This window comes from Salvelinus fontinalis, chromosome 21, assembly GCF_029448725.1.
Source record: "Salvelinus fontinalis isolate EN_2023a chromosome 21, ASM2944872v1, whole genome shotgun sequence".
Lineage (NCBI taxonomy): Eukaryota > Metazoa > Chordata > Actinopteri > Salmoniformes > Salmonidae > Salvelinus > Salvelinus fontinalis.
The window spans coordinates 26511864-26526258 of record NC_074685.1 but is presented as its reverse complement, the minus strand read 5'-3'; the positions used below and the strand labels follow the sequence as shown (position 1 = coordinate 26526258).

At 41.8% G+C, this 14395-nt stretch overlaps 2 protein-coding genes across 10 annotated transcripts in view; one reads left to right on the top strand and one right to left on the bottom strand.

The window, feature by feature from the left end:
- Positions 1-299: 299 nt before the first annotated feature.
- On the bottom strand, positions 300-12912 carry LOC129818516 (bromodomain-containing protein 3-like). 9 transcript variants are annotated; one of them, XM_055874492.1, is made up of 13 exons: positions 12464-12912; positions 9975-10334; positions 9711-9848; positions 9384-9513; positions 9066-9229; positions 8583-8954; positions 8326-8454; positions 8001-8189; positions 7465-7533; positions 5845-6068; positions 5456-5730; positions 4357-4503; positions 300-2572 (listed from the first exon to the last, which is right to left on the bottom strand). In XM_055874492.1, the coding sequence occupies exons 2-13, from the start codon at positions 10173-10175 to the stop codon at positions 2457-2459; spliced, it is 2154 nt and encodes a 717-aa protein (XP_055730467.1). In that variant the 5' UTR covers positions 10176-10334; positions 12464-12912; the 3' UTR covers positions 300-2456. The 9 variants fall into 9 exon arrangements, with proteins under 9 accessions (XP_055730467.1, XP_055730468.1, XP_055730466.1 ...); XM_055874493.1 differs by having other exon boundaries at positions 12503-12912; XM_055874491.1 differs by lacking the exon at positions 12464-12912 and adding an exon at positions 12086-12192.
- A 3-nt stretch (positions 12913-12915) lies between these two features.
- The window catches only part of LOC129818519 (WD repeat-containing protein 5-like), a 39801-nt gene continuing 38321 nt past the window's right edge, over positions 12916-14395 (top strand). The window contains exon 1 of the mRNA XM_055874509.1: positions 12916-13096. The gene's annotated coding sequence lies outside the window, so the exon portion shown is untranslated. The remainder of the gene's footprint in view (positions 13097-14395) is intronic.

Here is a 14395-nt window from a genome sequence, read left to right as displayed (position 1 = left end):
TTAGGTCCAATCGCTTCTTTGGAAGCATAGGCCATCGACAACTCCTCTCCTTAGTATCTGCATGAAGGTCCTGCCTCCAGGTGTTTCTTGGGCACCCTCTTTTTCTTCTCCCTTGGGTTCCAGGATAGAGCTTGACTGGTGATGATGGAACGCGGCTTTCAGGGATGGACGATCCATCCACATCTTTACCCCTGGATCTCCTCATCCACCAGAAGTACACGGGTGTACCTCAGTGATAGTGAAAACAAGTGCAAAGAGAAAAGTCAAACGGATCAACATGCAGAAAATGAGGAGACAAATTCAATAGGGTCTTTTGAATTTATTTAAAAAAAAATATTTCACCTGATTCCAGGTTAGCGGTTACATTAAATGTTAGCTTCTACCTCCAGTCCCCACCCCCCAAATACCACCCTCAGTCCCATATTGCAATCAACAAGCCTAAAACTACTTACACTGAATCCTTGATATGTTTCGATGACTGACACTTACAGGAAGATACTATAACAGCTCAAAAAAGGGTATAAGAAAATTACAATAAACTTGCATGCACATCTAGGATAAAAAGTAAACATTTGCTTTTGAAAATATAAAAAGGAACTATTATATTTGACCAGGGCCTAGAAATTAACTAAAAGTTATATATATATATATATATATATGTGTGTGTGTATATATATATTTGTTATTTTGTGTTTTGCCTCTAAAAGACATTCTTAGAAAAACCTGATAGGGCCTGTACTGGAGAACATTGGTATAGGCAGAGAAATGCATACAAGATCATTTGGGGAATTTTGTAGTTAAGTGCAACCTGGTATGTGGGACAAGCCACAAAATTACACAAATATTTATTTCCACCATAGCCCAAAATAATGCATATGACCAAATGTATAATGTATCAACTTGTTAACAGTAAAGAAAATCCCAAGTGGTTTCAATGTTCAAGTTATTTTCAACAAATTCCAGAAAAAAACTGACCACAAATTATACTTCATGAAATAATCATATGCATTCTTACAGGAGTGGAATAAATTGTCATGATATTCTCTTATGAATAATTAACCATTTGTTCACTAAGACAAAAATAAAAGATGAGTTGAATGAAAACTAAACTGAAGTCATACGAGGCTGTGGCATCTAGTCACAATAAAACAAGGGACCCAGAGGTAACAAATTACATTCATAAATCAATACGCTACACTTCTGAGGAAGACTCACATTGTTTACAATATTGTCCTGCTTTCATTGTCCAAACTTGACATCAACAGAGAAAAAGATCAGGGGACACGGCACTGCTCTGTTTGGAATAAAGCACCAACAGATAGCGGGTGTGCTCTGCAATATTCATGTTCCTAGGCCATTGTACTAAAAATGTACACAGAGGTCAGCTATGTACAGTTTTGACCGTCCCATCTTACATAAAGCAGTGATGTACACAATATCACTGACATGGTGGAGCACAATCATTCATGGCACCATACATACATTCTTCAGTGAGGATGATAGATCAAGCAAGAGACATGCCAGGAAAGACATGTACAGGAGGCCATCACGCCTAGTGGTTGTCATGTTATGAGTAATGAAACCAACTGTTGAGTGAATTATTTTACGGTAATTTCTTCTGCCCAAAAGCCTTAAAAGTCTAAACTCTTTAAGTTAAAATCTTCGTCAATAACCTCTCAGACCAGTTACCATCGAGCAGACATTTTTGCTAAAACTTTACATACTGCCGGGGGAAAAAAGAGACCATGTCAGTCATCATACAAAGAATAACAGCAATCAAGTTCCACTATTAAATGAAAATCTTCAGATCATTCAATTTGACTGTATATGCTGCTGAGGACACCCAACATGATTGTTCAGAATAATCTGAAATGTACCCCTCAGGCAAACATGGTTCAGTATTTGTCGAAAGTCAAATGATTGGAGAAACAACCCAAAACAGAGATAAACCTATTTCAAGAGGGCCCTCATCACAAGGATGAAAAATACTTGTGAAGCTGGATGAGAAGTGTTGATTATTTTTCAGTGAAAGTAATTGAATAGATTGTTTATGTAGCAGGGCTGAAGCTAGGAGGTGGATATGGGGTTCTGCGCTGTCTTGATAACTATGCAACAACTCCTTCACATTGAGATGCATGTTGATGATTGTATTAGGAGAAAAAAAAGACATCTGGCATTCATCCAAGAGTGTATTACAAAATGCTTGTTTTATGTTTGGTCGATTTTGAACACATCCCTTAAAAAGTAAGTGGAAACAAAAAGAACCCTGTCAAGTCATCTATAATTCCCCATGTTTCTTTCTTCTGTTTCTGACATTACATTTTGTTGTTTTTTCCTCATTAAATGTTTTAGAAGGGGGAAATCACTATGACTGCATACAATGTTTATTCATTTTTTTTATACACAGGGCAAAAATAAAAAGGAATAGTTCCCAGCGAGTGTTTGGGCGGCGCTTTTCAGTCGGAGTCGCTGCTGTCAGAACTGGACCCACTGGAGCTGCTGCTGCCCGAGTCTGAAGAGCTACTGCTGCCGCTGAGATGTGAAGGACCGGTACCGGACCCAGCGCCCTTCTCTGGAAAGAGAGAGTAAGAGGATCATGCATGAGACGTGGCCAAACGTATTACATATCTATGTAAATCAGGTGCAAATGCTAAAGATAAATACTTTCTCAGATGGGTATCATAGCGCATACAAATGTTTTACTCATGTTTAAATGGACTTGCATTTTTTAAATGATTGATAAAGCTAACACACAAATATTATCACTGTTGAATTACCACTGTGAATCATTGTAAGGTTTGTTTGTGTGTCAATTAATTCTGTAAAAGGATGGGGTGCCAACTGGCAGTTTGACAAAAGAAAATCCATTCATTCATACACACACGGTAAGACAAGTGTTGAAGAGACAGGAGATGAAATGACAGGACCCCCCCACACACAATTACATTGTTACAGTAACCATACAACTGTCCAACTCAATAAATATTAGGGATGGGCATTTTAAATAAATTTCCCTTTTCAAATAATATAATTACATTTTTTCTGAAATCCAGATAGTCGAAATAGATGTAAAAAAATATATTCAAAAAAATGTCAACTTGGGAACTGGCTTGTTGCGCAGCCTGCGTGACTTGGGAGAGGTGCCGCTCTGCTTGGTTGCAGCAGCGCGGGGGATAAGCATGGGATGGTGTTTGACATGGGAGGGAGAGAGAGTAGCCATACAGACTCACGCTAGTTAGACAAACCTGTAAATGCCATAAGTTTTCTATCATCCCATCTGGTAGGGCCCGTCGTGACTGCATCAAATCAATGTAAAGACGTTAGCTAAGACAACCCGCTACCTAGACTAATTGAAGCCATTTGCTGCACTTTCCATCGTTGTCTACCACAACCCCAATAAGATTAAACAGCCTACCTGATCATTTAGGCAACCTAATTCAATAATTTAAATTCCATTTTGCTTTGATTAGTCAGATCTCACATGTTGCTTGCTACACATGGATCCTCTAACTGTATTACACTTTCATTGGCCGACAATAAACGTGTGAAACCCGTGTAGGCTACGGTATATATTTTTGTGGGGTGCACATCAAAATCTACATTCAAAATGTTGTTTTATTGAATTAAGAATTTCATATAGATAATTTTTTATGTGTATTTTATGTATACTTTCACAAGTATTCAGGGTATTTTGAAGTACTGAAGGTATGATTTTCAATACCGTCCAAACGTATTTATTGTTTTTTAGAAGTTAACCATCAAAGATGTGCCAATGACATTTTCTCCAGCTCAGGGCTCCATCTATGCATTTGGTTAGCTAACTTTCTAGCTATAACATTAGGTGGCTAGAAATATCAAGCTTCTTGTTAACAGCAGAGACAATCAATCCCCTTCTGGATCAAGTGTGAGTAGCCTTTTGAGATAGTTGTATAACTTTGAGCTGGGCTGTTAGTCCTTAAATGTAGTTTATCTTTTCTTGTGTTTGTTAGTATTTAGCAAGCGTCTGCTATTGGATAGTTACTTTTTTTTAAAAAGAAATAGCTGCAATGTGTGCACTGCCAGTAATACAGGTTAACCCGGTTATGGTACAGGAAAGGTATGGACATCTGGATACCGCCCAACCCTAACTCAAATACTAACGTCTGCTCAGATTTTCTAATAACCGTGCCCATCCCTAATAAATATATGATATAGTATATATAGATTTATAACCATAAAAGATCAGATGACGAACTTCCTGGACCACAGGATACCAACAATGAATGGGTGAACTAGGTTAAAATGGGAAGCAAGACAGGGTCCACGTGCCCCCGTCCTTACTCTACGCAACTCCTGCTGTCCCTTACGCTATGGTACCTTTTTTGGATGTTTTCTTTTTGTCGGTTTTGTTCTTGTTGTTACTGTTCAGCTGGCCGCTGACATCCTGTAGCCTCTTTTCTAACTCTTTCTTCTTTTCCTGAGCCAGCTCCTCCTTGGATCTCGCTCCCTTGCCCCCAGCGGCCGCTGCAGGAGACACACAGCGGCACGCTGTGAGCACCATGGCCTTCCTGCCCGGACCCCCGCCGATGTGGTGACAGCTAGCTAGCTACTTCACAGCTACGGCCTAGCGCCTAATGCCTAAAGCCTACAACCTGGAGGACTACAGAGGGCAGGCAGCAGGTTCAAAGCACAGGTGAGACTTTACACTCTTGGACTTGAACAAACTTCCATCTCACTTGCTAAATTTGCTGTTAAGCGAGGACTGTATAGGAGTTATCTGTCACGTTATGACACACTGCCTGAATCCACTGCGCTGGGTCCGAGTAGGAGCCGATATTAGCAACACAACAGCAAACCATGTTCAGGCCCATAACATTTTATACAGGAGGTCCATGTATACAGCATAGATCATCTACATCCAGAATGGCATGAATTTGGCAAACAGTACCTTGTGTTCAGTTAGGCTACGTGTACACAAGGCAATCATTTTTTGTTATTTCGTTGACCTAAGCAGCCACTGACCAAAAACCAAATGGTCGGAAGAAAATTCATTTTTAGGTGTTCAAAAGGTTGGGGACCACCTGTATATCAAAAATAGCAGTCAACCGGAAGACATGCAATGAGGTAGAGGGAAGGAACATAATCTAGCTAAGAAAAAAATACCAAAAAGGGAAAGAAAATCTATCTAGTACTTAAAGAGATGCGAGTAAAAGCTGCTACACACTTCACGCAAACTACGCAAATGTAGCGATGGAGCATCATTTTCTATGTAGTTCTACGTATTTTTGTGCGGCTCAAAATTTGGAACGGACCGTATACGACGCTCCGTCGCTCTGTTTGCCTAGGGTCCTTAACAGTAAAGCAAGAGAAGGTAGGAGAAAATACTTAGTAGAGGGAGTAGTAGTAGTAACAGGCTGAAGGACAGTGAAGGTATCAGTGAGGTTCAATGCATGAGGTCTTCCATCTCAGGACTTACGTTGGGGTTTCCGCTGTTTCTTCTGTAAACAGGACTTGACGTATCGCTCGAGTTCGCGTAGGGTGGAGGGCTTGAGCGTCTCAAAGTCAATCTCGATCTCGTCTGGATTGGAGTCTCGCAGCGAGGGCTCTCGGGACTGGATGATGTGCACTACCCGACCAAGCTTCTCCCCTGGGAGCCTGTTGATGTCCAGGCTGAGCTGGCGCTTCTCGTCGTACGCCATGGGCAGAGACTCCTCGTCAGATTCGTAGCCCCGGCCCCCCTTCTTTGATTGCCTGGAAGATCAAGAAGCCAGAGTAGCAATGACAAATAGTCAATGCTTTCATGGTGTTTTTTTATTATGAGAGGCTGAGCAGAGCCCTAATATGTCAGAGAAAGAGAGGCCTTACCTGGAGCCAGTCACTGTGCTGTTGGCTTTCCTTGAGGGCTTCTTCTGCTGGCCCTGCTTGGCAGGCTGCCCAGGCTTGGCCTTCTTCTCATCCGTCTTGGTTTTGCTATGCTTGTTGTCCTTGTCTTTCTTCTTCTTGTCTTTTTCTTTCTTTTCTTTCTTCTTCTTCGGTTTGCTCACAGGGCCCTGAGAGAGCGCGGCAAGCTGTTCGTGGACGGCCTTTAGCTGGGGAGAGGTGGGGTAGAGGAGTTAGTGGTCTGCCGTAAGGGTATGCTAGCACTTCAAGCCCTGAGGGACTAGAAAAGGGGTGGGTATGAGTTTCCCAGAAAGAAATGCTCCACTTTTTACCACTTGAGTGAATCATACAAAATTGTTTAAGTTCCTATTTCGAAAGGAAACTAGGTTATATAAAATGTGGCATTACTTTAGGGAAAGCCATGTACACTAAAACAAATCGCTACATAGTAAGTTAACATCCAGTGTTTCCCTTAAGATTTTTTCAGCAGCGGTGTCAAGGGTAATGACTGTGAGAATGTCACTTTTGGTGACTTTAAAAAATAAATTTACACCAAAATGCATGAAAATTAAATGTTAACAGCATCTGAAATATAACTGATGCGCATTACTGCAATGTAGGGAAATGAGGAGCAAGCGGTGGCTGTGCGCTGGTGGCTCCCATTCGCGCCACTGCTCGCTCTGTTACAAATATACATTGTAACATGTCACTCATGTCAAAGGGATAATGTGAGATTTTGGCAATTAAACTACCTTCAACTTCCTTCAAACTGCAAGCAGAACCATACAAATGGTAGAAATGAGGTCATCTGAATCTGGGTAAGTAGAAAATTGACAAAATCTTGCACTATACCTTTAAAAGTGCATACATACACAATTTTTATTATGTATTTTTTTGGAAGTGGCGGCCAAGTTTAGCAGCGTCGGCTCGCTGCTGCTAAATAAATATAGGGGAAACACTGCATTGTGACATATACAATGACTTCAAACATGGGAAACTCTTCACATCAACTTTGACATACTGATTGCTTATCTACTTCACAACTTACACAAAAATAGTACTCTATTCTATAACTTTTTAACAATGGATTTTTATTATCTAGTATTTATTTTTGTACTACCAATTCTAAATGGAACTAGGTAAGCAATCTGAGCAGTTTTTATCCCTTTGGTGCATAACATGAGCAAAAATGAAGAGAGCTGTTTTAAGATCGCGCAAAAACCCATCCAAAACACCAGTAAATCAGAAAGGAAACAAGTTGCATACTCCTTTCATTGCCTCAATTTCAGTTGGAAACAACCTTCAGGCAATCGAGAGAGAGAGAGAGAGAGAAATAAGAATATGTCTACTTGGTCAGCCAGCAAACATACCAGGGAGAAAACACACACATTCAACATTTACACAACCATATAAACTCACACACATCTGCCACTTAGTGTCGCACCACCTGTAACTCGCCACTCCCTCCCCACTATTAACCCTCGACCGCTTGCTCAACTAATGCAAAATAAAATAAAAAATAAAAGTCAAATAGCGGCATTGATAATAAACTGAGATCAATAAGAGGTTAGTGGGGAGGGGACCGGGAAGTGAAAAGCAAATCACCTGAAAATGCTTGGTGCACCCGTTTTTTCCCCCCTGCCCGCTACCATTGGGGCGCTCCACAGAGATACACTGGTAAGAGAGCCAAAGGGAAATGAGGGGACAAAGATAGAAAACTCCAAAAAAAGAGATCAGAACCATTTTAAAACACCATGTTATGACAAGAGCTATTGTGTGGTACCATAATGCAAAAACGACATTGTGATGTTTTCAAAAAGAAGGCTTTTGTTTAGGTAGAGCATGCAAGCCATCTGTACCAGTAGGTGCATTGAAATGCACAATTTAAAGCGGTAGAGGGTTACATTTAAGTGCTATCAATAGGGAGATGACGAATCAGTGGAGAAAGCAGTGGTATGCATGTCTGAGGGGAGAGTGGGAGGGGTTAGACTGGATGTAAGGTGGCAGCCCCTCCATCTCTGTCTCAGCATTTTGGAATGGATAAGATGGCTGTGATGTGAGCAGAGAAGGTGGGAGGAAGGCCCTCCCTGAGCCCTTCAGGTTAGAGGAGTAGTCGGACGGACCTCGGATCTGAAACCCACCTGTTCCGCACCCACCTGTTCCTGCAGCTCGGCGAGCCGGGTGGCCCGCTCCTCCTCTGAGTCAGAGCTGTCCGAGCTGGAGGAGTCACCGCTGCTTGAGTTGTCGCCTTTACTGACCAAACCGCCTGCACCGGGGCTCAGCTCCACTGGCTCATCAGGCATCTTAGCAAAACGCATCTCAAACACATCCTGACAAAGACACACAGGCAATTATGGCGAAAAGAAGAGTGACAGAAAGAGACACATTAGCGATAAACCAACCAATTCAATTTTACATACATTTTTCAAATGGGATCCAGAGAAATATTTAAAATCCCAAACATACCTGGAGTTTTCTGGCCATGGCAACAACCTCATGATCTGGAGGGTTATATTTGTAACAATTTGAGAACATTACTCGAACATCCGCTGCAAACATCTGTGCATCTGGATACTCCCGTACGTCTATCTTTTTCTGAAAATCAACAGCAAGTGTTATCCAAACAACGCATAGTTGAGCAACCACACAAGCCAACACACTGGTAATGATTAACTGTAAAAGTGAATTCTGCTAGTGTACGTGCTTTGTTCTGTGGTGCGTACTTTGACAGTGCTGAGGTCCATGGGGTGCTTGATGATCTCGTGGTAGTCATGTAGCTCCAGAGCTTCAGCATCTACAGGCTTGTAGAAGGGCCAGGCGTAAGCTGCGTGTTTCTTCGACAGCATCTCCTTCAGGATACTGTCGCAGTACTTGAGCTGCTCACTCATTCTGCTCCGCTTGCTGCTGTGCTGGCCCAACTCCCCTTCCACCAGGTCTTTCTTGGGAGCTTTGATGGGACGTCCTGTACTCTCCCGTCTGGACATCACCTTGCCCTGCTTGCCCTCTGAGACGGGGCTGGGCGACTCACTCCGGCTAGCTGTGATTGCAGATGTCGTGGGGGTGGTGGTGTCTGCTTTCCTCTTTACCCCTTTCTTCTAGATGCACAACAAACACAAACACAAAAAGGCACACCCTCACAGATGAGGTTCCATTCAAAAAACTAAATAAACATTTGTATGCCTGATTAAAACTGTACGGTGACTTACTTTGACAAGAGGTTGTGATTGTGAGACGACGGGTAACATTGGAGCATTGGGCGAGCTCTGGACAGCTGGGACGTTAGGGGTGATGGCAGTCATTGGAGAAGAGCCAATCACAGGTGTCGTAGACCCAGATAGGGACGATGGTGACTCGCCTCCATCCAGACCACCTGCAGCAGATGCAATGATTAGAGTGGTTAACTCACAGTACATGGGGTATTTTATTGGCAATATGCACCCATTTTCTCTACATTTTCTATAAGATATCTATGGATCTATCCGAAATTATAGGGGTCTATAGTTTCAGGAACAGAGGCTTATTACCTATGTTTTTGCTTTTCTTGGGTTTGGGTGCGGGAGGCAGAAGCTCCACCTCCTCCTGGGGCATCATGGCAACTTTCTGCAGGAAGATCTTCTCCAAGGCCTGTGCCATCAGGACAATGTCATCTGTAGGCTGTTGGGCAAAGTAAAAACAGGAAGTGAGAAACATGAGTGGGAAATACAAAGAGGAAACTTAAGATCAATTTAAAAATGTAGAGCTTTGGGAGTAGCCCTGGGAGAATCTGGAAACATATTAGACTATAATATTAAACCCAGAATAAATGGACTTCTAGGAGACACAGTCTGTATTTACTCTCTTGGAGCACTCACCTTGTTATATATGTAACAGTTGGTGAACATGGTGTTGAAGTCCTGCATGCATTCACTGGCACTCCAATAGTAGTTATGCTCCAGTCTCTTTTTGATGGTTCCCATGTCCATAGGTTGCTTTATGACCTTATGGTAATCCTGATAAACAGAAAATGCAAAACATTGTCAGCATTGTCAACATTGTAATTTGCACAGTGATCTATCTATTGGCATTAGCTTTCTGACAATTATAACACCCATTCCCAATATCTACAGTCTACTCACCGTAAGACCCAATTTGATGGCATCAACTGGCACGTAGAAAGGCCAGGCAAAGTTGTGCTTCCACAATGTCTTGACCATTACATTCTGCATGTATTGTAGTTGGTTGGTTTTACGACCTGGTTTGGTTGGATTGGTCACCTCCGGGGGTGGGGGGTTGACTCCCTGAAGAGGGGCCGGGGTTGCTGAGTTGACAGCAGACATGCTTGCGATGGGAAGGGGGTGGTATTCTAGGAGTCTCTGTTAACTCTCAGATGGAAAGGTCGGGAGACGAACACCTCAGTTGGTAGTGTAGTTTTGTTCTTTCTGCTCTTTAGTGGCCTGGTGGGAACTGCAGGTCATTGCAGGGCCTGATCTTTTGACCTATGAAAAACAGAGCAGTGTGATGGCCATGAGTTTTCAGCATAAGTGTGGCAGCCAAAAATCCATGAAATAGGTACCGTATAATAGCTAAAACCTGAAATAACATGAAATGAAGCAATTCTGATAAGAAAGTAAGGCCTTTCATCACACAATAACAAATATTTCCGATATTGTAAAAGGGAAATGTGTCCCTGGAGAGATGTGTCATCTCCAGGTTTGAGGCACATTGGGTTATAGACAATCTGCAGCCTGCACCTCATGTAGCTTGGTCTTGCATTTTCCTTTGACCATAGAATTGTATTTGGCATGTGGGGACAGGTACAGCTTACAGTGATCATGCAAATTTACAGGAAGCAAAGGTACAATATTATAACACGAAATAATAAATAAAAACTGTCTAAATAACCTGCTAGCAATTCAATTCATAAACTACAGCAACCACAATCCATTTCACCACATACATAACCAAACAACCTGCAAAACTGACTGGCACAGCTGTTCTAGCAACAAGTACCACCCTGAGCAGAGTAATTGCTGTAGCTGTGATAACGTTAATGCAATCTGTCCTAAGGACACTTCAAGAATGACAACTACACAGACATTGTTCTGTATCTCTTTCAATGACTAGTAGTAGCTACTAGCGTTAGACAAAACATAGCTATATTTGACCGTGAAAAAAATGTAGCTGGCCAGCTAGCACGTAGAAGCCAATGATGTGTATATATATAAAAATCAGTGGTAGTAACGTTAGGTAGTTAGTAGCTGACGTAAGGGTGGCGCTGCCTCCCGCGTAAACAATCACATAAACTAGTTTATTAACGTTAGCTAGCTAAATGGCTAGTTACATATAAAAGTCATCACTAGCTGTATAGCTTTTATTCGTTTCGCTGAAAGGGCTGCAATACTGTATGTAACGGCATGGCATCGTATGGCAAAATATTGGAATTAGTTATCTAGCTAAATTGGCTATGATATCTGCTGAACAAAACGCGTGTAACTTAGCTAACTAGCAAGCTATACTAGTCAGCGTCACGCGCGGGGGAAGTGCAAAGGGAGCTTGGAACACTTTTGGAACAATTCGCGCGGACTCCTTTGCACTCCGTGGTTCGAGTGTCCAGACTAGTGCCGTAAAGCTAGCTAACGTAGCTAGTTTATAGAACATTTGAGACGTAGCTAGTATTCACTACAGTAAACATATGTGACTACCTAGCTAAATATGAATACACCAAAACCAAATAAGTGATATTATGGGCTCCACTGCAACATTCTCCAAAAAGATGGCGGGCATATGTTATCCTTTAGGTATCACTAGGTAGCTAACGTTAACAGCCTATTTAACTTCACCCCCCCTAGTTAACTACGAACAGTTTCATTAAATATATTTTATAACTAAAAAACCCTCCTTGTTTTATCTGTGATTTCTGCAAGAGCATGTAGCTATTGCTACCACAACTGCGTAGCTAGCTAATTTGCCCACACTAATATCTTGTTAAACGTTTCGCGCCCATATTACCAAAATATTTAACCCAATAGACAAGTCATTTGTTATGCTTTGTTGTATTGTTGCAATGCGCTGTCAAACGTAGCTTTGCTGAAAATCATCGGACGTTAGCTAGCTTGCTTAGTTAACGCTAACAAGCGTTTCAGCACCCCCTTTTTCATAACACTGAAGTATGAACATTACATGTTTCGCTAAAGAAACGCTATTATCATAATAATTATGGTGAAATATAAATATTTTAATGCATTACTTTCTTGAGGCCTCCGATGGGTTTGCGTGTAGCTGGCACCCCGAGTTGCTCTTGCTTTATTTGAGCGAGGCCGAGCAGCATGAAGATGAGGTTGCGCATGCGCACGGTTTGTGATAAATTTACTGGCGCTGAAGACAACGCTCCCCAACATGTGTGTTGTTCAGTGTATATACTGCATACTACTATCAAATATTTTCGAGTATACTGAAACCCGAAGTATGCAAAGGCCACGCTAAATAAATACATTGGGTTGCAATAATGTGCAATACAAATAAACAGCTGGAATGGCTTTATCTTCAGCTAGCAATGTACGCCATGGATGGATGACTTTACCATGTATTATGGATATTTCACAAATCTTTTTAACTTTATATTCACCTGTAAACATTCAAAGGAAACAGAGATGAGTGCTGATACCTTCCCCCTGTTGTTTCTCCTGGTTCTGTCTGCAGTGTTTTACAGAGAACCAAAACCTCTCAGGGCAGGGCGTCTCCGGCTCTGCACTCCTACCTGGCAGGTTAGTCCAGGACACCCCAGCCTTATAATCACAAGATCGGTCTGTCTTGAGCACACTCATTCCTGTCCCTGATTCTGCTCAGCCTGTGCCCTCTCTTTCGAGCTGCCCTCCACTGCACATAGTGATAACTATGTGGTTAAGTTTGTGTAACTATTCATACACGTCTGTATTGTTGATGTGTCTCGACATGTGTAACTAGGTTTTATCCCAGTCCAAAACCTAAAGTTTACAAACGTGACTCCAATCAGAACCACCGTCAAATCGTCCCTCCTCGCTTGCCGTAAGTACACATGCGCAATGTGTGTCTTCACTGCCACATTCCCCGCCTGAGCCCTAAACTGAAACGAACTGCCCCTAGATTTTTATTCATGCTCAATTAGGGCGAAAATACATTCATCGTATTTATAGGCTAAACAAGTTCGTGTAATTGATAAGATTTCTTCCTAAAGGAAGAAATTCGGCCGAGCAAATACATTTTAACATTGGGCCTTACCGTGAGTATCCCTGATTTTATTGTTTGAATGGAGTAACGTCAGCTAGCTAGCCTGGTAACTAGTAGAGCTTGCAATTTGCATGTGCAGTAAGAAGCTAGCTAAACGAGAGAGTAAGGCCATGTATGTTTAACATAGTTAACTATATTTTGAAGGATAGGATTCATACAATAACTACCTGGATTAAAACCATTAGCTAGCTATTATCACCAACAAGATGCACACTACGTTAGTGTTCGCGAACAACATTGCTAGCTATCGTAACTAGAAAAGAAACACAGGCCCATCTGCGGTACTTCCACAACTGCGGTTAATGAGGTTACTATAGATATCTAACTCACGGTAATTTGTTTACTTGCAATGGCAGTTAGTTAGCTGGCCAGCCAGGTAACATAGTATCTCCTCTCTTTCTCCAGACAAACGCACGTCATTATTACTTAACTACTCGGCTCTACCTAGCTAACGTTACTTAGCTGTGCCATCCATTACTGGGTAGGAAACCAGTGTGGGGGTAATTTACCAGTCGCTACGTTACTAACAAAATTATACCTAGAGTTCAAAATCATATCCAATATTGTTATATTCATCTACAAACTAAATGGTATCGTCTTGCGTTGTATCTATACAATTTCTTATCCTTACATTTCCCCTGACAATATCGTCATCGAAAAGCTAACTCAACTCCATTGTCGTCACTAGTTACAACAGTCAGAATGCCCGCCTACTCGACCAATCAGCTGGAGTGTGACGATGCGTATGCCGGTTTACGGTTCGTGGGAAACGACCAATCAGATGAGGGAGTGTATGCAGACGAGGACCATGGGGTGTTTCTCAATATGCATGCTACCGTGCGCCACATGCTCAAATATCTTTATAACTAAACCAAAAGATGCCACAGCCTGTCGTTTCCAATGGGAACAAATTAGTTATAGTGGGCGGACCAAGTAATGAGGTGGGCAGAGCCAAGCACGAGCTAGCGAGATCCTGTTGGCGTGTCCTAGTATAATTTGCATATTTGCGTTAGGGAACGCCTACTATGTGAAGTGCGCGTGTGCAATAACCCCGTTTTGCCTTTTTGCACTTTCTAAACAACGCGATAAAAAAAAAAAAAAAAATAGTCTACAAAACGCAGTCCACTCTGTTCATAACATAGTCTAGTTTTGGAAACAGAAAACTGTATTGAGATCAAATATTTCATTCATGAGAAGATTGGCAGAATATCACCCAAATCCATCTTCCATACCCTTTTCCATATACCATATTTGGTAGTGAGTGGAAACGCGATAAAAAAGTCTACAAAAC